The sequence below is a fragment of the Sylvia atricapilla genome, chromosome 1, assembly GCF_009819655.1.
Source record: "Sylvia atricapilla isolate bSylAtr1 chromosome 1, bSylAtr1.pri, whole genome shotgun sequence".
NCBI classification, from domain to species: Eukaryota; Metazoa; Chordata; class Aves; order Passeriformes; family Sylviidae; genus Sylvia; species Sylvia atricapilla.
Window position 1 is genome coordinate 35168197 of NC_089140.1, and position 22722 is coordinate 35190918.

Sequence of the window (22722 nt, forward strand, 5' to 3'; positions counted from 1 at the left end):
TTCTAATTGCAGTTGGCCCCAGAGCATCATCCTTGCAAAGGCCAGGAGTTTGTTTCAGTCAGGACTGAGCATCAGTGGTCGGTCCCCCCCTGCAAACTACCTTGTTCTCCTGAGCAGCCAAACACAGACCAGCAGCACTGCACAGACATGTTCTAGTAGAGGTCCCATGCACAAAAAGGTATCTCCCAGGCAAGTGTCACCTCACTGCAATTTCTGCTGATCAGAAAAGTGAATCTGTTGCCATGTCAGGATCATAGATGAACTGCAGAAAGAGCCCCAGCTCTGACAGTTTGCCATATTTGTTAGTAAAGGTCAGAGGATGTGATACTGGCTGCTAAATTCCTGTCCCTGCAGGAATCTAGAACCATGGTTCAAAATAGGAAATTGGTGTGCTGAGCATGTAGGGTTTGTCGGAACACACAGGTGCTGCTGTAAAAACGAGAAGGTCAAAGAGGACACATTAAATTCTGTAATAACCAAAATTTCCTTAATTATTCTTATTCCCTAGGGTTCATCTGCATGGATAAAAAACTATGTTTTCTGGTTTTAAGAGGGAGAGAGAGTGCAAGCTCACAGCACCAAGGCTATGACCAATGCAATGAGTCAGAGTGCAACCTTCAGTGGGCTGGTTTCCTTTCAGCCCAGCTGGAAACCTTGCCTACTCTGTGGGCAGCATGAAGCTGGCATACAGTTTTGCTGACCTCTAGGAAATAAAAAGCTATTGAAATGCACAATTATGGGACCATAATTCAGCACTACAGCAAAACCTGGAGTACAGGTTTATCAGTTTAATGTGTTTATGCAAAGTTGTTCCCTGAATTTTAGCCACAAGGAGAAAAGTTTTATCATTTGAGAACTGGTAGAGTAAGAACCAAGCACAAGTACAAGGACTGAGAAGAGGAGTTGCAGGAGATGCTGCAGGACTCCAGACGTTTCCATACACTGGTGCAACCAAGCTCAGCATCTGTCTGTCCATTTGGATGCTTTTGTCCAAGATGTCACCATGTGTTTTTTCCTAATATTTCAGTACACTGACCCAAATATATTTCTTAATGAGTAGATATTTATTCCACACCTCCTGTGTCTAACACAGGTTTTAGATTTGTTTCTTGTGTGTTGCTGAAAAAAAAAATCAGCCTCTAGGAAAGCTTCCCTGCCCTGCCCCTGGGAGTGGATGGCTCTCAGAGAAGCTGCACTGATGGCACTACAGGCTCAACACCCAACTGTAGGGATTAGGGAAAGGGGCTTTTCCAGCTTTTGTTGTGTTCTGGCATTCCCCTAGCCTTCACCTTTTACCAGCCTGTATTTCTTTGACAGTGTCCTGGCTTGCAAGGTCTGGTGAAATTTCTCCAGGGTCTTTTATTGTTTACCCACGACTTCGGAGAGGTGTCACCCTGAGTGCAGGAGTTTTGCCTGCAAGAGGAGGAGCTGAAATTGGTGACACTCCTTCCAGAGCTGTCAGTCAAGGAGCTTCACTAAGATGCTGCTTCCCCAGTGGATGCTGGTCCCAACCAGCATCATTTGGCTGCTTTCTCTGCCTGTACCTCACTGCTTGCAGCAAGATACACTAGTGTGTGGCCTGTGCAATGCCCTACAGCAATGCCAAAGGGAGAACTGTTTTCTCAAAATCAAACAGATCTGAGACTTTGAAATGCATTTTGCATCAGTTTGTTTGTACCAGTGCTCCTGCTCCAGCTATGGCTTTCTGCCAAAATCATTTCCAATCAGTTTAGCATCTGTTTCCAGTGTTGGTATCGCCAGCTCATCTGTAGTCCTCAGAGACCAGACGTGCCTCACGTAGTTTCCTATAGGTCACAGTTTTCCACTTGCTTTCTTGCTTAGCAGCTGGTACCCCACGTCCTCCTCCGAGCGGGAGGAGCTGGGCGGTGCAGCCTCTGCTGTGCTGCCCCCTCGCCCACCTCGCTCTCTCCCAAATGGGACATCGGATCTGTGACCTCAGGTACTTGACAATGGCTGAGCCCAGCGCTCCATGCAGGGGAGCAGCAGCCAGCTTTCCCAAACCAACAGAGCAGCTGTGCCCCACGAGCAAGGCATGGCTGGGTGCAGCAGAGTGCTGTGATGTCTGTGAAACCTGCACCCCTCCGAGCCCCGGGGCAGCTGGGGGAGGCTTTCTTGCCAAAAGCCCCCTCATAAGAGCAAGAGGCCTGCTCTTCCACACAGCTTAGTTCTGTGCCAGCCAGGCACAGGAACCTTCTTGCACATGCTTCTCTCCTTGTCGGGATGTACTGAATGTCCCAGTCACTCAGAGGACCATGCCAGGACATTTCACTATATATTTTCTTCAGTCCAGCTTACTAAATTCTCTTTCCTTCTCCACGAGTCTTTTAAGGCTCTGTATTCTCTCACCTTCCATCTACAGTGCACTCTCAGTGTATAAATAGTCCCTGTTACTTATCCCCACCTCACACTTCATCAGTCACCTTGAGCAGCCTGCTCTCCCATGGGGCTCAAACCAGCCCCTGGGCAGAATCTGGAGAAAACCCTGGACAATTTAAGAGCACTTGGGCATGCTTCTTGTCAGCCAGCCAAGAAGTTTCTTCATATAGCACTTTGTTTACTTACATAAGTCTTATGTGGAGAGTTCATATATCCAGACCACCCTCCTTCTGAAATAGGACTCCATCCTATCCAAGCTCTTCCGCTTTGGATAAAGTAATTAAATATTAATTTACATTTTCTTAACCCTGTATCATCAGGCAATGTTGCCAGCTGGGGAGTATGTAGCTATTTTCCATCCAGGGAGAGGATTTATCTGTCCACACTTTTTTTTGTTTACCGACTATCTCAAGTGGAGCTCTGCTTTCTGCTCTATTGATGGAGATGCCTAAGAACACATAAAAATATGATTGCTATTTGTTATCACCTTTTTATTAAAAGAGAAAGAGACAAAAAAAAAATCTGCTGAGAGAGTCTTGCCTTAAAAAAGTTTCTTACAGGCTTCAAAGTTTGGTGGAACCAAGGGAGGGTCTGGAGAGCTCCATTTATAACCTCAAATAAATATAAGGCATGTATGACTCCCTCGGTAAATTACAGCTGATGGGAGTGTGTCCCTCAGCCTCAGCTGAGCCGCAGGTGCTGAGGGTGCGGGAGGAATTCCTTCCACTCCCAAATCCCGATGCAATTCATCTGCCCTGGTTAGAGCAGAAATTAGGAAGTCATCAACCTTCACATGCCGGTGTGCTCACCAAGCAGACCACCCTGCCGGGAAACGTGGGTGTGAGTGCTGCAAGCAAGGAGAGAAACAGGAGCCGTCCAGCATCACCCTCACAGTGCGGCCCTTTGGGGGCTTTGGCACGGGTTTAGCTCTCTTTACCTGCAGCTGGGGCCCCGCCGTCCTCGGAGCTTCAAATACAGGAGCAGTAGTGGTAGAGAGAGCCGGGGATTCCCCTTGCGAATGGCCTGACAGCTACTTGACTGCTAAAGGCTGGAGGAATAAACACATTACTCGCATGTCCTCGGGGCTTCCTTCTCCCTTGCCAATACCCGGTGCAAACTCTCTGACGTCAAGCTATTTGTTCCATAGGCCCATGGCGGCAGCTTGATCATCCCTGCCACGTGGTTACTCCCTGAAAAACCAGGACATAATTGCTCATCAAATAATGTGATAGTGTGGAGCAGAGGACAAATATTTGGCATCTTTAAGTCAGCATAACAGCTCAGTCTCAGGCAGCATAAGGCAGAGCTTGCTGACCCCAGGCAGCAACAGGTACAGCTCTCAGAGCTTTATTTAGAAGCTGTAATCCTGCCGCCTTTCACACCAGATATTGTCTTGCTCAAAAAGTCCTGGCACAGAGGCAGCCTCTCTGCCCTTCACTGCGCCCACCAGGACCAGTGAGATTGCTGACTTTCCCCACGGCTCCCGTGCTTCTGCTTTGGGGCTGCTGCTGGCTTTGACAACCAACCTCTGCTCAAAGGACAGCAAAACAGCAATTTGTCACCACAGCCACCACGTGGTTTATGATGGTTTATCTGAATGTACTGCGGCATCACAGTTTAAACCCAGCATTGCATTGTACTTCACAACTAGTCCCCCTGTGGACCTTGGCCCATAATATACACATTTCAATCAGCCAGTTTTGTACAGTTCAGTTGCCTGAAGTATTTTGTTTCTCACCTCTCATCCTCCCCTTTAAATCTGCTAACTACTCAAAACCTGAGCAGTCCTCAATGTCCTCTTTCTTGGCACATCCTGTCCTCAGAGCAGTAGTGCCAGGAAGGTAAAATGTCAAACCCAGCGGAAATGTGTAAAAAAAATTTACATTGCTGTGAAGCATCAGGGTTGCCAGGCTCCTCTATTTCCCCATTTGTCCATCAAATAACCTTTGGGAGGAATGCAAGGGAAGCACCAAACATAACCTGCCCCAAATGTCTGACTGACTCAGCACAGCTTCTCCCAGCTCATGCATGATGAATTTCATGGGGGTACGTGGCTAATTAAATGAGCAAGGCAGGAAGCAATGCCTTCTCTTCCAAATAAAATTAGTCACTAAAGAGTTTCTGGGATCCCACAAAGGATTTGAGGAACAGATGGGGTTCTCAAGTGGGCCTCTCCTTGCTCCACCAAACCAGGAATGTTCTGGTTGGGATGGGAAAAGGAAAGTGTTACGTGCCTGCATTTCCACGGTATAAGTCAACACTCTGTAGTGGTTCAGTGGGAAATTCCACTGCTGTCTCTTCCTCCCAGGAGGGTGACAGTAAAGAACCATCAACGCCTACTCCCCTGTTTACCCTACAGAGGATGCTATGCGCCCTGGCAGGGCTCTGACTGCTCTTAAAGTTGAATTCTGAAAGCTTCCTCCATACCTGGCCCAAAGGGTCAAAGACACCTTGCCGTGGGCTTGAATTTAATGCTGATGTCAGTTTATTCACTCATTGAATGGCGACACTTTAGATCGGCTTAAAGAGGATCATCAGGTGCCAAGTTTCTAAATATACTAAGCATGCTGCTCTGTGAGTAGGTTAATGTTACCTCCTCTTCCTCCGGGCTGATTTATTGTACCATTAACTCAGATTCCTGCTCTGTCGAACCTCTGTGTTTGTGTTATCACAGACCAGCCAGGCAGGCTCCCAGCTGCATCTGCAAAACAGCTCAGGGAGTGTGTTGTCCTTCCCTGTGTCCTGCAGGAGGTACCACCAGCAGCATTAGCCCTGGGGACAGCACTGCGGACAGCTTTTCCTGAAGAACGTGAGATGCCCTGGTGCACATGTGGCAGCATGAGACCCCTTCCCACCCCAGTCACACTGGCCAGAGTGGCTCCTGCTCCATGCGATGCCCTGCTGCACCCCTTGGATTTGCTATCTGGGGCTTTGAGGGGTTCATCTCCATCATTCTCCTTCCCACTCCTTTCCAAAGAAAATCCTGAGCAGCACTCCATGCAGGAGGGCTACTTTCTCAGTAGTGTGTGAGAAGGCTGCAGCCAAATATGTCTGTTTAAACCCTCTTCTCTGTCACTGGAGAAGATTATGCATCCAAACTGGACCCTCCCTCAGATGCTCAGGGGAACTGTCAGAGTGAATTAAAAGCTGTAAAAGGCCAGGGCTATAACTCAGTGCCTTTCAAGTGCCAAGATTTTGTTGGAGATGGAGGGAGGGAAGTAGCCACTAATGTAATTTTCATCAGGAGTACACTCCTCTAATATAATTTGTCCTGGCCATCCTTTCAAATGCAGCCTTCGCTGGCTGGGCTGGTTCAGGGCCATCCTCCTAAATGCCCCAGTAATTACTGATGCAATGAAAACATGTGCCCAGGATTTGCTCTGGCCTTTTCAGCCACGGAGTGACACCAGTTTTCTGCGTAGAGCACATTGCTGGCATTGCTGGCCATGTAATGCACACATGAATATTGAGGGGGTTTTTCACTGACTGTGTTAATCAAAGACACAAATGGCTCATTTGCTTAGCCTTTGCTCCTTTTTCTCTTTGGTAAACGTCTGGAAGAGCTCTAATGGTTTACAAGCCGTATGGTCTCTTACCAGACTAATAAGCATCAGTTCCTCTGATCCAAATTCCTGATCCAAATTTTGCATTCACCAGTTGTCTGTCTTTTTGCCAGTACCTTATGTGGCCCATAGTGGGGTTTATTAACCCATTATTCTGTACTTTCCTTGCAAGGGAATGGCTTCCAGGGAGGGGACCCTTGCTTTGCCATATCCATCTACTTAGGCAAAAGCTATCAGAGAAAGAATCAGAAAGTCTTTTAGGAAGTGCTCTCATTGCTTCACCCTTTGTGAATTAAAATATAATTTTTCCAACAGCTCTTTAAGCATCTTCTTGCAGCATTGTGCATGACAGACTTAAATATCATCAAAGAACCACAGCACAGTCCTGACTTCCTTCTCTTGGGTTTATTTTGGTCATCTTTTTAAAATACATCTCCTGACTGTATATGGCAGCTAAGTGTATTGAATTGTCCCCAAATGCAGCTAACTTATTACTGTTATTTCTCATAAACAGCTGGTACTTAAGGACAGGTCTTGGGGACTCAGTGTTTAAGGATAATCCCCTCTCTCCTTGTGCGAGTGAGTGGGGCCGAAGTGGGAAATGCATCCTACAATTTTTAGAAGGTAAGGATCATTATCAAGGGGCTTTGCTGTGACATATGGCAGGGCTATCACAAGCAGAAAATATTAGAAAAGGGATGGTGTGGGAGACTGAAAGAGATACCCAGCAAAGCAGCAAGGGTTTTGCAGAGTTTTCAGGAGGCTACAAAGGTTATGAGCTTTGGTGTCTTTAGAGGAAATAAGAAGAAAGAAAGGAGATGAGGTGCACGGCCAGATTTATGGGCAATGACAGCCTTGACAGCTACGATTTTGAACAGTTTGAAGGGAAGGGAGAAACAATGTAGTTATTTGGGTGCCAGAGAGGTGAGTGTCACAGAAACTGAATTTTTAGACAGATAGGCAGAAAATAGACTCACTTATTCTCTGTCTGTCAATACACTCCCTTTTCCCCTGGGGACAGGCAGGACTGCCCTTCTCTGGAACTCCCAGGTATACACAAAAGCCTTGGCACAACAGACTCACAGGTTGCAGTAGCAAGGCAGGACCCTCTTCTCGAAGCCTGGGTGCCAGTTTCTGGGGCTGTCCAAATCCTGGGTGCCAACATCACCATTCCCATTGTCCATCAGCACCCGAGGCTGTTGCTTTCTGTTCCACAGGCATGAGCTCAGCCTCTGCTACAGAATTACACCTCAGCCAGTAAGTGCATTATCAGTAGCTGGAGGAGATAATCCCCAAACCACAGCCCAAAGCCTTATTAAAAACAAGTACATTACAGATTCCAATCAGAAATCCATGGAAGTGGAGCTGTTCTGCCCATGGAGTGTTGAGGGGTCAATTTGGGGATGAGGCAGAGGCAAGCCCAGGAGCAGGAATGCACAGTCTCACTCCCAGGCTGTGCCTCGTCACTGTGCCCACACAGAACCGAATTCCACGGCAGGCAGGGAGAGGCAGCTGGCATGGGGAAAAAGGTGTTTTTTCCTCCCCAGCATCTTAAACTAGATAATTATATTTAAAAACCACGCTGTTAAACCCAAAATTAAATAAGTGAAAGTAAGGACATAGGGGAACTAAGGTAACATGATTTATTGACATGAGCTGCTAATATATGCAGTAGGTAATTACATATATTTCATCATATAGTAAGTGCAAGCCGGAATTTTTGTGTACATTAATACAGTGCATGGCATAATGCTTTGTTCTTGCCTAGAGTTGCATACTAAATCATTAGAAAACTCCCACAAGCATTTGCTGCTACAAAAGTCCAAGGAACTGAAATATTCCAATTAATTTTTAAACTAGTTTTGGCACAATGTGTTAAGTTCCCAAACTCAGAGAAGGAAGGAAGACAGTTTGCAGCAGACCAGGCATCACCCAGCTGAAGAATACCCAATTAAAGATAAATCGGGTATGTCAGAAACGACAGCAAAGTATTTCTTCTGCAACATTTTAAATCATATCTACTTTACACCTTCTCATGTTTTATCTTCCCAGGGGAACAAGACAGTAACAGTAGTGTGAAACTTTTTTTTTGTTTTCTTATATTTTACATTGCTTTGTCCATTTAAAATCCATGCTTTGCAAGTGTTCCCAGACTGACCAGACTGATAGGCCCCTTTCCGAACATGTGCAGCACAGTAGTTTTACTGGGGTGATCACTTTGTTGGTTCAATGCCTTTTGGAGGTAGGAGCTTTTAATTAAAAACGATCCAACTGAAGACTGAAGGTGAAGGGCCACTGGAATTACCAAGCCTCTCAGAGACTCTAGCCTTTTGTGGGGTTGACATTAACCCCTTGGAGAAGGTCAGTAGTACAGATTAAGTGTCTCCAAGCCCAGGATGGTAACATCAGCAGATGCTGCCAGAGGTTCAGCCAGAGGCATGGCCCGCAGGATGTTCTGCTGGGAGTGTGTCTGTCCTTGAGAGCCTCCCAAAAACCTGAAACCTGCTCCTCGTAGTGTGATGCTGCTGGAACCCACTGCTTGCATAAGCGCAGGAAATTAAAAAGGCAGCTGTGCTAGTGCCCAGATTTCCAGAGCTGGTAGCAATTTTCTTGTCCCAGTGGTTCCTGGAAATTTTATTAAGACCTCAGTTAAGAAAAAAAAAAAAAAAAAAAAAATTACCTGTTGAACTGGGCTACAAATGCTGGTGGCTTAGCTTCATAGCAACATAAATAGCCAAGGTAAGTAATAGTCATGAAGAGTACATGAATTTTCTTTCCTTTTTTGTTGATAATTGGTGATTCCCAATATCACTTTATACGTGCATAGTTAAAGTCTTCCAGGTGGGTGGTAAAAGTTGGATGTGTTTCTTGATTGCTTTCATGCATTATCATTATAACACAACACCCACCTTTGTTTAACCTCTACAGAAGTGCCAGTGTGAGTGCAGATGTTGCAGTGCTGTCCCTGGCACAGATAACTCCCACATTTCACACAGTCCTGTACAACATTTACCACAAAGCAGGAAAGAGTGGATTGTATTAAAATAATGCCTAGTTTTAAGGCTTTTCCTGAATTCTGCACATTCTTGCTTTCATTTTCTGTTACAGGCTCTTTGTCACGTAACATTGAATATGCTTTCCGTGTGAAATTTGCTCTTTACTACTTGCTAATAAATAAGCATAGAATTACCCTGACTGCAATCAGAGCTGATATAGTTGAGAGACCTTCCCAAAAAAGAAAACCCACATGTACATTGCACAGCAGGACTGAGCATCCAAAGACATGCTGCTCCGTGGTCAGATTTATGGCAATACGAAAGTGAGCACACACATTGGGATACACAGGGGTGGAAACAGCCAGGGTCAGAGGGGGAGGGAGCACAGGGATTACTGGGAATTGAATGATGGTAGGGTGCACAAGGGGTTGCAAATGCAAAGACCTTCCAGTGTGGACACCAGAGACAAGAGAATGTGTACATGGCCATGGTTTCAGGCAGTGTACCAATGCTGTCCCAGCCCCTTGGGGACAGGCAGAGCCCAGCCAGCTCAGCACAGAGGAGAAAGATACAGATATATGTTCCTTCTTTATCTTCCCTCCTTGTCTGATTTTCTCCCGGGAGAGAACTTCCTAACTTCTTGGCTATTTCACAGTTTATTTGTTCAGTTTGTCCTTTGCGGTGTGTTTTGCAGGCCTTCTGTGACTTCTTGTAGTGCACAGACACACACAGACAATGCCTTCACCTGAAGGTGATGTTAACCAGCTTATTTGGCTGATTTGCTGATTCTGAAAGAAGTTTAACTCCTTTGACTGATGAAGGAGGATCGATAACCTTACAGTTGTTGAAGTCATCTCTCGTGGATACAACACTTGCTAAGTTCACATTGTAATAAAAGAGAAAGTCCTTCTAAACACCGCATCCAAGATATGCTCTGTGTTTATACAGAGAAGGGTTAAAGACGAAACCCCTGAAGAGATTATGCTTGTTTTAACAGTGCTAAGTCGAGGTAATTGTTACATGACATTCCTGGTTAATGAAACTCAGTTTCCAGTAGTTTAATGTTGCTTTTGTGATGGAGAGCCATCCATAGCCACACCGAAGTCCCACTGGCACACACCGTTTGACATTTATTTCTCTATTAAGACAGGATGCAGTGGTCCTATTTTTCCCTATCTGGCAAATTTATATTTAAAAAAAAAAATCTCGAAATGGCCATCAGCAGCATGATGTGTCTTTGTTTTCCCAGAGGTGGGTGGGGTGGGTTTTTGTCCCAGTCCTTCTTGGATAGGTGATAGTGTAGCACCCAGCACTGCTACACGTGGGATGCTACCCACCTCCGCTCCCCTCATGTGAAGTATCGGCACTGTGTGGAGTCAATGTAGCAGTAAGAAGTGCATCGCAATTTTCCGTAAGACCTAGAATAAAAGAGACCTGGAATAACTATCTCAGTTTCAAAGCACGGCATAGTTCACTTACACGGTTCCTGGATGTAATTCTCTGTAGGAGGGAAGAACCTCAGAATATGCATATGCAGCAACATATGGGAAACAAAATAGGAGGGCGATTTTCATCAGTGCTCGACTGTGCTCTCCTCTGTCAGCAAAACAGGAGTCCAGAAGAAACTATGAGTGTAGACTTAACTCCCCAGTAATGTCAATTAAAGAAAATAAAATCCCTGTTGGCTCAGGACTAGAGCAGGACTAGAGCATTTCCTGGGGGTGGCTGCAAAAGGCCCTGGAGCTCACCCACGGGAGCTGCAGAACAAAATATCTGAGGCTCTGAGTTAAGTGCTTTTCCAGTTACTCCCAATACCTTCAGCAGGCATGACTGTGCCTGTCCTTTGACTTCTTTGTCATGTACTTGAAGTAATGAGAGTGACACATTCCCACATTTGAAATAATTTTTAAAAAACTAAATTCAAGAGTCTGTGCAAAATATGGAAAAACAGAGATTTTGTCTTTCTACTGACTTAAACTGAGCAGTGACTCAACCTTCTGAAGACCTGACCAGAGATGTTAATATTAATTTAAATCAGTTTTTTATTGCTGGAATGTCTAAGTGAATAACCCATCTATAGCATTAAGCTGTGGACTAAGCAGCTTTAAAACTACGTCCTAGGATAACCCACATCCTCACATTAACAGAAAATCTGAAGAGAAGGTGTGTGAAACAGGAGGAGGGATCTGTGGGCTGGAAGGAGTAAAAAATGGGAAAATCAGTTGCAGCAGAGCTCTTGGAGGAAAGGTTACTTCAGGGTAAAACTCTCGTGGGAGTGTCATGCTCACATACTTGGCCCACTTTCTCATGATTCACAGATTTTTCTTTAGTTTGGCAGATAATTTGTAGACTACACACAAAAATAAAAGATCTGAGTTGCTCTTCACAACTTGAATATACACATTCAAAGTGAAATCTATAAAATTTTCCTCAAGCTTTTGTGGTGCTATCTTGGGCAACAAATTTCAGGCTGTCAGAAGGGAATAGTTTTCACAGTAGAAAACTCCACACTGTCTGAAGATGAGGTCTCTGTAAAATGTTTCAGTTTTGTCAGGCTGACTGGTCTGGATATTAGTAATCTCTTATACCAGAAGTGCTCCAACAATTACAGTGGAAGGATTAGCACAGCACTAGATTTACAAAGACATCCTGTGGTTTCTTATTCCTGTCAATTAGCACATTATTGTTCCCTGAATGATGAGGCCTCTGCACATAATTTAATTTGCAAATTAAATGTTTCCTCTTAGCCAGTAATGATACCTGACAGCTAAATAGAGATGCTCTAATGGGGGGCAAAAGGCTGACCAGAGGAAGATGCCTTGGAAAAGCTGACAGATGACTGCTTGATTCAGAAGCAAATACACCCCTAGAGTACCCATTAATGGGAAGGGCAGCAGGAGATCTCCAGGAGCCTGTGCTTTGGATGTTGTGTTTTTTTCCTGCAGTGTGATCATCTTCTCATGGTCTTTCCTACTCTTCTTATGTTATGGCTGGACATTAATGTGACCAGATGAGGAAATCTTGTCAAGAAATGGAGAAACATAAGTCTAGGTGACCTTCATTCATTTTGCACAGTAAGAGGCATGTGCTTCTTACTGTGAAATGAGATTGAGCCCTTAAAGTCAATGATATATAGAAATAATTTGATAGAGTCTTTCTTCCCAGCTACTTGCAGTGATCCCAGTGGAACAAGGATTAGGTGACTGAGACTCCTCTTTATTGAAGCTGGTAAAGAAAAAAAAAAAAAAAAAGGAAAAACACACAACACCCCTCCCCCCCCAATAAACAAACCAAAACCCCCTCAAACCAAAGTGAAGACCTCCTCTTACATACCCAGGAAGGTATGTTCTACATGTCAAATATCCAAAATCCATCCCATCACAGTCTTCAACCCCCTCGTGCTTGTAGCCATCTCCACAGTAGGCACGGCGGCACCCTAGTGAAAAATAAAGACAGAAATATCTTCCAGGCCCTCGATATGTAAAAGAAACAGGTAAATATGAGGAACTAGATTAAGGGTTAAGTATAAAGCAAGGTGTTTTGGGGAAGGCATTCTGTAAGGACCATCTTAGGAGGAGCAGTACTCTTCACTACAAAGAAAGTACGTTTTTTAGTCTAATTTCAATGACCAAGGGAAAGAATGGATAAACACTAAAAATAATTATTATGGATTCACTAATTACAACAGCACTTATTCAAAACTTATGGCCATAGATAATCACCATCAAAACAAGTTAAGGGAAATATAAAATACAGTTAACATAAATGATACAGGAAAGTCACAATCTCAAAAAAATAATGCTAGGTCATTAACTGGTTTGAAATTCCCAACCTAAACATTTATGCAATTCTGTGCAATATCTATGTTTGTCTGCTGTGAGTTTCCAGATATGAACAGAATTATGCAGCTTGTCTATAAAAAAATAAGGTATTTGAAGTTGCCAAAACCATGTTTTTCCCACTGCTGACTCCTACTGACTTGAGCGTGAGAGGGACTTGTCACATTTTTTCATGGTGACTGGCATGTAGGCTGCAGTAATTTGTGGGTTTGTTTGCCATTTTAGCAATTAGACTTTGATATCTTCAGCATATTGAGAATGACTTTCTAGCATGAACAAATTCATTTAGTTAAAATTGCTTTGACATTTTCTGGGAGAATCCATTGGGGTTAAGCAAAGGATTAAACAGACACTCAGGGAAGAACAGGGAGTTTCCAAGAGGCTAAAGTGGGTTATTTACAAATAGAAATGATTAATCAATTGCACCAAGGACATGTTTGGCAGAAATTGATGCTTATGAGACCAAAAAGCCTTTTTTACAATAAAATCCTTTTAACATTTGGTTAGACTTTTCCTTTTGGATCAGTTACAGGAGAAGAATAATGACAATGTGCTCATTTCCAGATAACTAACTCAATGATGGGTCAAATTCGTGTCAGAAATCTCTACATTGCAAGGTTTTGCCCAATGCACAGCACAGAGAACACAATGTGCCCTCAGACACAGAGTGCACAATTTTGCAGGCACAAGTACTAATGAACACTATCTTCCCACATGGTTGTTGCCCACGGTTGATTGCAAATTCTAATTTAATTGTTTTCTCATGTCTGGAAACAAGAGAGATCCTGCTGTCTCTCTGGAGTACTCTGCAGTTAGACAAGCTTAGTGGGGCTTTCATTTATATGTCTCCCTACACCTGTTGAGACCTTGATTGCCTTTGAGACCTCTTTCCTGTTGTCATTGAGAAGTTAGCTGGGATTCCTGAGTTATAAGCAGAAAGATGGTGATGGACAGGTGGATGGAGATACTTGCATAGGGCATGGATGCGAAACAAAAAGTCAGGCTGAAAAATGGAGGGATATATAAACCAAAAATTGCATCTTTCAGTGTTGAGTGATACTGTTCTGAAATGTGAAGAAGAATCCATTTGCTGGGAACAACAGAGCACCAAACCTACAATGTGGAGACGGTGTAGTGCTGTGCTCTAGGGAAGGATTCAAGATGTAAAAGTAACTGAGAGGGAGAAGTGAAGGTTGCCACAGCTGCTTGAATACTTACATGATCTTGCTATACATAATCAGCAAAATGGAAGGAAGATGGAGTAGACATGAATTAAATGTTATATAAACCTGACAGTGAAGGTAGTGGGTTGATGCCTTCCTTAAGAAAGTGAATAACAAAATCCAAAGTGTTGTTTCTGGACTCAGGATCTATTTTACCGTAAGAAATAGCCAGCTTCAGTGTCTATCCCAAGGGCTGTGCTGCTCTACAAAGGTGTGCTGCAGCTTTTAGACAGAGAGCTGCCCCCAGGAAAGGTGTGTGTGTAAACCAACTGCTGGATGTGGCCCCCAAAATGCAGCAGTGCCTGTGACTCAGCAAGGATGCATGAGAAGTACTGTTGTCACCTCTGTCCTGTGCTGGTGTGTGCCATCCACATGCACAAAAGCCTCAGTTTTCACCCTGTGGCCATTGTGCCTCCCTTTCCCTTTGCCTGCACTTGATCCACAAACCACAGAAGCTCTCCTTGTCTGTTTTCGACAGCCGTGTACCCTGTGGTACAAGTAATGCACCTGCCCCTGTAGAAAGAAGCCACTCCTGCTGTGCTGTAACTTACTTATGCAGTCATCAGTCACGACTGCGTTGCCGTCGTCGCACTCCTCCCCATCCTGCACGATCCCGTCTCCACAGGTGCCCCCATCCTCGAGGCGGTAATCCACGGGATAGAGCGGGGTGAGCTGACCAGCAAACACACAGAGGTTACTGAACCACACCAGCAGCAGTCTGGACAGCAAGCGGGGGAGAAGGGCTCTGGGGGGGCAGATCCCACCACCAGGTCTTTATGTCCCGTTATTTGTTGGTCAGAGGGTTTAATAGTCTGATCCAAAGTCCAGTAGACACAGGAAGGATCCTGCTGTTAATTTCTGCAGGATTCATCTTAGCTCCATGAAGCAATTAGGAAATGCATGAGTTTGGTTTGCAGGGTTTCAGTTCTGCAACTTTCTGTCCTGTGGAGTTTTGCCTTATTTCGTATTAAATAAAAACTCCCTTTACCACCATAATTCCCTGAAATCTGCTTCAGTCTGCTCACCAGTGGAACCTGGTTCACAGGGAAGTTAGCAAAATCTGTAACACTGCTGACTTAATTCCTCAGTAATTAAGACTCCTGTGAACAAAATTCACAGAAGTATGTACAGTTGTGGCAGTGTTCAAAAGAATGAGATTTCCCCCCATTCGCTTAATTGATTCTGTATGACACCTTAAGTACAGAAGTATGTTCTGTATTTCAAAATGAAACATACACTCACGAGTTTTCTGAGACCACAGTCATATTTTCACCTGGACTGGGAGCCATCCAAAGGTATCCTTGAAATACAAAGACCTCTGATCTCTTCTAAAAGCTAACGCATTTTCGGTGTTTAACCGGTCCAATTCTTCTTGATTATTCACCACAAAAATCTGGGGCACAGAAAAAGAGGTGATTGGTAACCTTCTCAAGAAGTCTTTTGGATTGTCACAGAATCTAGTTTGGCATATATACCTTCAAATAGCTAAATCATATACAGAAAAATGGTTCAGTTATTTTCAGAAAGAGAAAAAGTGAGAACCTACACCCATGGAAAGAATGGTATTTCCTGGGCCTCTCTGTTTAGAGATGCACATCCTCAGGTAAAAATCATTCAAATACTGGTGCACAGTCACTGCTGAGAAGAACCTCCTGATGCTCAAATAGTTTGATGCTGAAACAATTGCAAAATCCAAATGGGCATAAGCACTTTTTGTGGATTGACTATAACTTTCTAGGCATGTTTGTGGCTACAAAATAAACAATACATGGCTCAATACAACCTTCCCTTAACTTTTACCTATTTGTGCTTTCTTTAGATTTAATTTCCACTAAAATGCATGTTTCTTTATATGCATATACTATGATCTAAAGCCAAGTCTTCAATTACACAGAAAAAAATATTAATTCAAAATGGAAAAAATAGGACAAACTGCTCTCTTACCCATTTCTTTAATGTCTCAGTCACTGAAATTGGATGTAAGAGGCATTAGGAAATAATCTCTTCCTTCAGTAGCTTAATCAATTTAATTTTTGTAAGATTCAAGCCATTTTTAAATTAAGAAAAAGCAAATGGAGTGCTTATGAGCAAAATAGATTTAGGTCTGAGTCTGATTCTCACCACCATAAACAGAATTGGCTCTTTTAAAAACAAGTTACCTTGAAATTATTACATAGCAGAATATTCCTTTTACCCTGGACAAAGGCCAATTTCATTAAAGAAGCACTGAATAAAAATACCTTTATCTTGAATGGAAGAAAGAAAAGACATAGGAAGCCAGCACAGAACTGATTCTGTAATTGTGTTCAGGAGCTCAGGGCCCAGCCCCAGAGCTCCAGTTTCTCTTGAAATCAATAGAAAAACTGTGTTGTAAACCATTTCAGATATTAGCCTTTAAAATTGCACAGGACTTAAAAAATGGAATGAATCTAAGCCAGTGACAGAAAAACAGCACTTTGTTTCCCAGCCTCTGCCCTCCTCTGGAGGAGCTGCTGGGTGCATGGGTGATGGCACTGAGGATGTGCTGCTGCTTTGGCAAACCACAGGGCCAGGGCACGGAGCACCATCTCTGGATCTTTGCCATGTGCAGCTATAGAACCCTGGAAAGAGCTTCCAAGTGGCCCAAGTCAGCCTTCAAAGCTGACATGGGGAGCTGAACAGAATAAACAATAGTGATGTTTAAGCTCTAGTTTAAGTTAAAGCCCTCTTTACACTCCAGGGAGTAAAACAAATGGATGGGGCAGGAAAACAGGGAATGATGCTCTGGAAGAGCCTCATTTCCAGAGCTAAGCCTTGTCCTTTTGCTATCCCACATTCCTGGCAACATAATGGCACCTGGGGGCTCATAGTGATAGCATATGGCATTTTAGATACTTACACTCTCATTACTACTTTTAAGACCTGAAACTGTGCCTGATGGAGAAGGAAGGTAATAAGACCTATACATCATATTGTGAGCCTTAAAGGTTTTCCTATGAGTTCTCCAGGATGCAAAGTACATGATGGTTTTTTGTATGCAGTGTGGTGTGATATGCACCTTTATTTCAGCACATTCACCTCTCACTATTATGTTTTTGAAACAACAGGAGGGCTTTTTCTGATGCAACACAGCCAGGGATGAGTGAGCAACTGACACAGCTGACAAGACTTGAAACACACTCATGCAAAAAGGCTGAGCTCAGTGACCCAGTTTAACGGCGGTGTGAGTGTGTCCCCTCTACACACTGTGACAGCTTTCTGACTGTGTGACAGGTACTGCTTTAAAAACTGAATTGCTGCCCACTGACATTCAGAGACAAGCAGACACCACAAAATTTCCACTTGCATGGGTGGAGTGGCTGAGCTAAGATGGCTTACAGCAGCAAGGGAGCATCTTCATTGCTGACTAAGTGCTGCACTGCACAGAATAATAAGACAGGGCCCAGCAAAAAGAAAAGTACATATACAGTAGTTACAAAGCCCAAAGAAATCAATGATGAAAAATTGCTAGGTCACATTTCACCAATGCCTTGCCCTTTAAAGTATTTTGTCCAATTTGCTCATAAAAATGCTTTCAAGGCTAGAGATGGAAATTAGCTATATAATATGTATGTCTGCAGACTGGAGCCCAGACTCCTGATTCTCACAGTTGGTGGACACTCCTGCTGTTGAGGGTCTGGGCTTTGGGAGAAAGCTGTGCTTTAGGAGAAAGCTCTATTGCATATATGAAATGCTTGATCCTGATATTCAGTTCTGAAACCACTGTCTTAAAAGCACCTTAAACAGACAAGAAAGAGACTCTTACCTTACTGACTAATCTGAAATGTATTTTGATTTCATAAAATAAAAAGGACAGATTATATATGTACAGTAGTAGATAAAAGAGAGCATCCTCAGGCTTGAAAAACATTTCCAAACATGTGCTACCTTACTGATGTTTTGGAACAGCTGCATTTCAGCACATCAATCACACAACTGAACTGTTTTGCACCAGCTGGATCTCTGAGGTTTTGGGTACTAAAAATCCCCATTGCCTATATATCTTCCTATTAAATAAAAAATATTAGTGAGTACAACACCTCTTGTAATAAAAGCGCGTAAGAACTGCTCACATCCCCTCCCAGAAAACCCGCTTACCGCAGGAACTTTTGGGTAGCTGTGTCCAAACACAGATTCTTCATATGATGGGTTGCTCATAGGTTGTGGGGTTCTGCAGAGACATCTCCCTGGAGGCCCTGGAAGTCCTCTTTCTCCCTTTGGTCCTATTGCAAATCGCCCTAGGAAGCAGAGTACCAGCTTGCCTTGTTATGAAGTTACTACACAACACACAAACACAGCCTCAGTGGGAAAAGTACAGTCAGGTGGATATATGCATTTACCCAAGTTTTCAGATAGGCACATCTCCCACCAAATCCACTGGGAACTGAAGGGAGGCACTAATTCCAGTTCTTCAGGAGAAAGGTGCCTGTTTTTTACCACAGTCATATCATTTCAGATCGCCATTTGAATTTTTCTACCAGTTTTACAGAGGAAGAGAGACACCATTTGCTTAGAATAAATGTCAGCCTGTTTGAGGCTACAGAAATTCAGGACAGGATGAACACACAGATCACTCTACAGTGCCTATGCACCAAGTTTTGTAGAGTCAGTCTCTGTATATGTCCACAACACACTGGACTTGTGCCTTTGTACAACAACTTGAGCAATGCTGTTTCATGGGTTTCTATACAGCAAAAACACAACTAAAAATACAGGAGCTTTTTAATGCTTTAATTAAACATTTTAAAAAAGTACTGCTTTTTGACTTTCAAACTTTGGAAAGGATGCACTGCTCTGCAGATTTAGATTATGAGCCAATATGGTCATACAGCAGTGGCATCAATACAGAAATGTCTTTTAGGATCAAAATTTATTTTCTAGAGGAAAAAGATTAATAACCTTGAGACATAAACTTTCGTGGATGGAATAAAGCCTTGAAAAAGTAATCTCAAGGTCCTGGCTGCCTTCCCATCAGCATGGTGAAAATTCTGCCTTCTGAAAGCTTCCAGATAATTTACTCAAGCAAAGATGTTTCTTAATGGGAGACATGAGATATATGACAATTCTGAAGGTGTGCCCAGCTTCACAGATGTTCCATTTCCACACCACCACAAGAAGATACTTTCTGTCTGCAAATACAAGCAAGGGAAGGAGAAGGGAATGCAAAATGGAAGGGGACATCATGTATTGTGGGTCATGTATTGTCCTTCATGCCCATGTTTGGACCCACAAACTCACCAGGGTTCATGTGCATGCACAGCTCTGAGGATGCACAGTTATGTTATTACAAGGCTTTTCTCATGATTTCTACAACACACACAGTTGCAGTGAGCACAGGTCTCAAGCAGTTAATTATAAGATTGTTTTTCTCCACCACTCTCGTGTTCTCTCGACTCCTATCCCTTTCCATTCTCTTCCCTTCTGTCCTTAGTGACACTGTAATTTGAATTACATCTATTTTTCTCTTGTAGAGCTGCACAGAGGGTTAACACATCCGGGCTGATTAGAATTCACAGTTTTTCACTGTAAGCCAGGATATCTGGAGAAGCAGACCTTTGATGATGGAGAGTACCTAGTCTCTCCAAAGTTGCCAGATGGCATTTCATTTTCCCCATCTACAAAAATCCCTCAGCGACCACATAGGCTTTAGTTTTGCTTTTATCTGAAACATCAGAAGCCATAAAGTAGGCTTTAAAGTAAGATATAGAGTCCTTATAATGGACAAGGAGATGGCATGACCTGCCTTCAGGAGAAATCCTTTCCTTGCCATTGATGGAGAAGCAAACAAAGCCTTGCAGCACTTAGTGCAGAGGGGCCTGTGTGTGCCTGATGAGTCAGGAGGGGCTGGGGAGCAGGGACACTCTTGGGGACGTCCCCTCATTTTCTGCTTACCTAATGCTGATGGTCCAGGGGGCCCTGGCTGGCCAACAGGACCAGGCCTGCCAGGGGGGCCCATGACACCCGCCGGTCCAATGTCACCCTTGAGGCCCTAGAAGAGAAGTGACATCCATTTCTGGGCTAAGCTATCAGTAACCAACAACCTCTTCCAGACAGCAATGGCTTCCCCCTTAAGAAAGCCAAGACATTTGCCAGAAGAAGAATGAGCTTCATGGACACCACTCCAGGGAACAGGGGCTCTCCTCTCCTAGGGGGAGACAGAAAGGCATCCCCAGGCAGGACTTCTGATCCCAAATGGGAATGGTCACAGGGATCTGCCCTGTGAGGAATCACCCTGCTCTGACTTCTATCATTTGATAGCTTTTCTTTAAGGATGCCTTTTTAACCCCTGTAACTCTCTAGGAATGAGTGCCACTGAGAAAGACAGGTAAAATCCCTGAGGAGTTGTCAAGGGCTTCCACAGTGACATTTCCCAGTCTTAGGGTACAGCCATTCAAAAGCTCCCTAATGACTCACACACTATCTACAGAATGTTTGAGGTGCCTGGATTCCTCTATCTCCTTGACTTTCACCATGGGTATAGCTGTGATAACAAATCATCACAAGCCAAGCAAGGGCTTGGCCTTACAAGCGTAGGTTAATGTTTAGCAACACCATGTTGAGAAATGGAGTCCCTCTGGCAGCCAAGCCTGTAGTAAATGTTGCAAAATTACCTGTGGGAGAGGGGCTTACACACAGCTAAAAAGCAATAACTAATATTCTCTAAAATCAGCCCTAATTTGCCTCATGGGAGCTTGTTTGTGCAACCATACCCTTAGGCATTTGGAAGTTTCAACCTAGAACTGTTTGGCACCTTCTCATTTTTGCTCCTGAATTTAATACGGTGACACTTATTAAAAATAACTGTATTTACCTTCCTGCTCATATACTCTCCAAGGCTAGGATTTCTCAGCTTTATATTTCAGAAGTGTATTACCTAGCTTAAAGTTTAAATATCTGGCTTGATTTTTATGTAACAGCAACATTATTTAGCAGAATAAAAAAGATGCGTACTATGTAAGCTTTCTTTTAATGACAAAGGAGATTATTTCCTTGAAGATGGTGTAATTCCAGGTTAATGGGCTTTTAGAATCATACAATGAATGGTTGCATGTCTAACTTAAGAGTAGCAAAGCATATATAGTAATATATGTTGAAATAATTTTTGTTATGTAATATGTTACATCCCAAGGATACATTTGAATGTCACTCGCACCGGTTTCAGCAGAGATTTTGCCATGGCCTATAAAGAACTAATTGAATATTTGCTTTGTTTAATCCTATTAGGTAAGCTCTGAGCCATAAAAATATTTCAGGATTTATGTGAATGTCAGTGATGCTGATCTCTAATTACTTCTTACACTATGCAACACAGAACTGGCAGACCAGGATTTTGTAGCCCCAAAGAAGACTGAGAAATCTCTTTGCTCTACACAACAGTAAGCTGACAGAGGTGAGGTGGTGCCAGTCAGACTGAAAACAAGTGTACTGACTGAAAACAAGCTGTTTTCTGTGTCCCCTGCTTTGGAGGGATGATTGCCTAATGCTCTCCTGCTTAGCACTGACGGATTAAATAATAATGGCAAGGGTTGATGTTCAATGTTTTTGCCTTGTTGATCTTTCACATGTGCCCACGGCATTTGGAGAAGCTTTTCCCATTGACAATATTTTTATTCATGTCCTTTCTTTCAAATCAGCATTACCTAAGTGTCATTTCTCCCTCTCAAGACTGCAGCCCTAAACTTGGGTTGGCTTGGGTCAGCTCCCAGGTTATAAAGCTTTGGGTGTTCTATGTCACTCAGCAGCCGTAAGGCTGTGACTTGTCACCCCCCAGCTCCTGGCCACCGTTCAGAAGAGCCTGTCCCAGAGACAGGGAGAATTTGAAGAAGTCAGCGAGCTAATCAAGACATAGCTCAAAATGGAAGTGGAAGTGACACCTGCTTAATTTAGCCGCTTTTACCGAGGCATGTCAGCTGGATGAAGAGGCAGGAAATGGCCCCATGCTGGTGGAAACGATCCTCTCAGCTGAACAAACAGCCTGACAACTACAGCGCTTCAAGGTGGCAGCCAGACCCGCAGAGCCTTCAAATTCCACTCCCCGCATTTTTCAAAGCATTAGAAAATATGAAAAGTAACAAGTTCATAAGTTACAGAGAGGGGAAAGCCTTTTTCATGCTGAATCAATGCTAAGATTGCCTTCAGGGCACCAGAATGGGGTTTGTGTACTGAGCCTTGGGACTGGAAACAGCAGTCTAGGGCCGGACTGTAGTTCTTTAAGTCACACTGATTGTTGTTTGAAATTATGACATGCTTATGCCACCACGTTTTTATCAAGGCACTGTGTAACGTGACAGGATGTCTGAGGTCAAATAAGGAGTGCACAGTGTTCAAGTTGACCTGCAGCGCCTGCATCTTCTCTTGCCATATGCAATGGAAAAATATTCCACAGCACAGAGGCAGGACAGATGAACTGAGTTTAGAAAACAAACAAACAAACAGACAAACACAACAACAAAACCCCCCAAACAAACAAAAAACCACCTCTCAAAACCAGCAAAGAGCACACACCATCTTTTAAAACTGTACAAATCTAGGACAAAAAGAAAAAAATAAAAAAATTCTGGTGGCTTATCTAGGAGACTTACATTGCTCGTACCTTCCTTACTTGGGGATCTATTATTTCCTTTCTAACACCCGACTCTTCTTTTTTCCCCACATTGGCTACTTTGTCACTTCAGATATTACCTGC

The 22722-nt window shown here is 43.5% G+C and overlaps 1 protein-coding gene across 1 annotated transcript in view; it reads right to left on the reverse strand.

Moving 5' to 3' along the window:
• Positions 1-9973: 9973 nt before the first annotated feature.
• COLQ (collagen like tail subunit of asymmetric acetylcholinesterase) overlaps positions 9974-22722 on the reverse strand; it is a 38991-nt gene continuing 26242 nt past the window's right edge. The window contains exons 12-17 of the mRNA XM_066319466.1: positions 19929-20025; positions 18135-18274; positions 15292-15411; positions 14570-14690; positions 12290-12392; positions 9974-10374 (exon numbers count right to left, since the gene is read on the reverse strand). Of these exons, the coding sequence (XP_066175563.1) occupies positions 10305-10374; positions 12290-12392; positions 14570-14690; positions 15292-15411; positions 18135-18274; positions 19929-20025 (651 nt within the window). The 3' untranslated portion in view covers positions 9974-10304. The remainder of the gene's footprint in view (positions 10375-12289; positions 12393-14569; positions 14691-15291; positions 15412-18134; positions 18275-19928; positions 20026-22722) is intronic.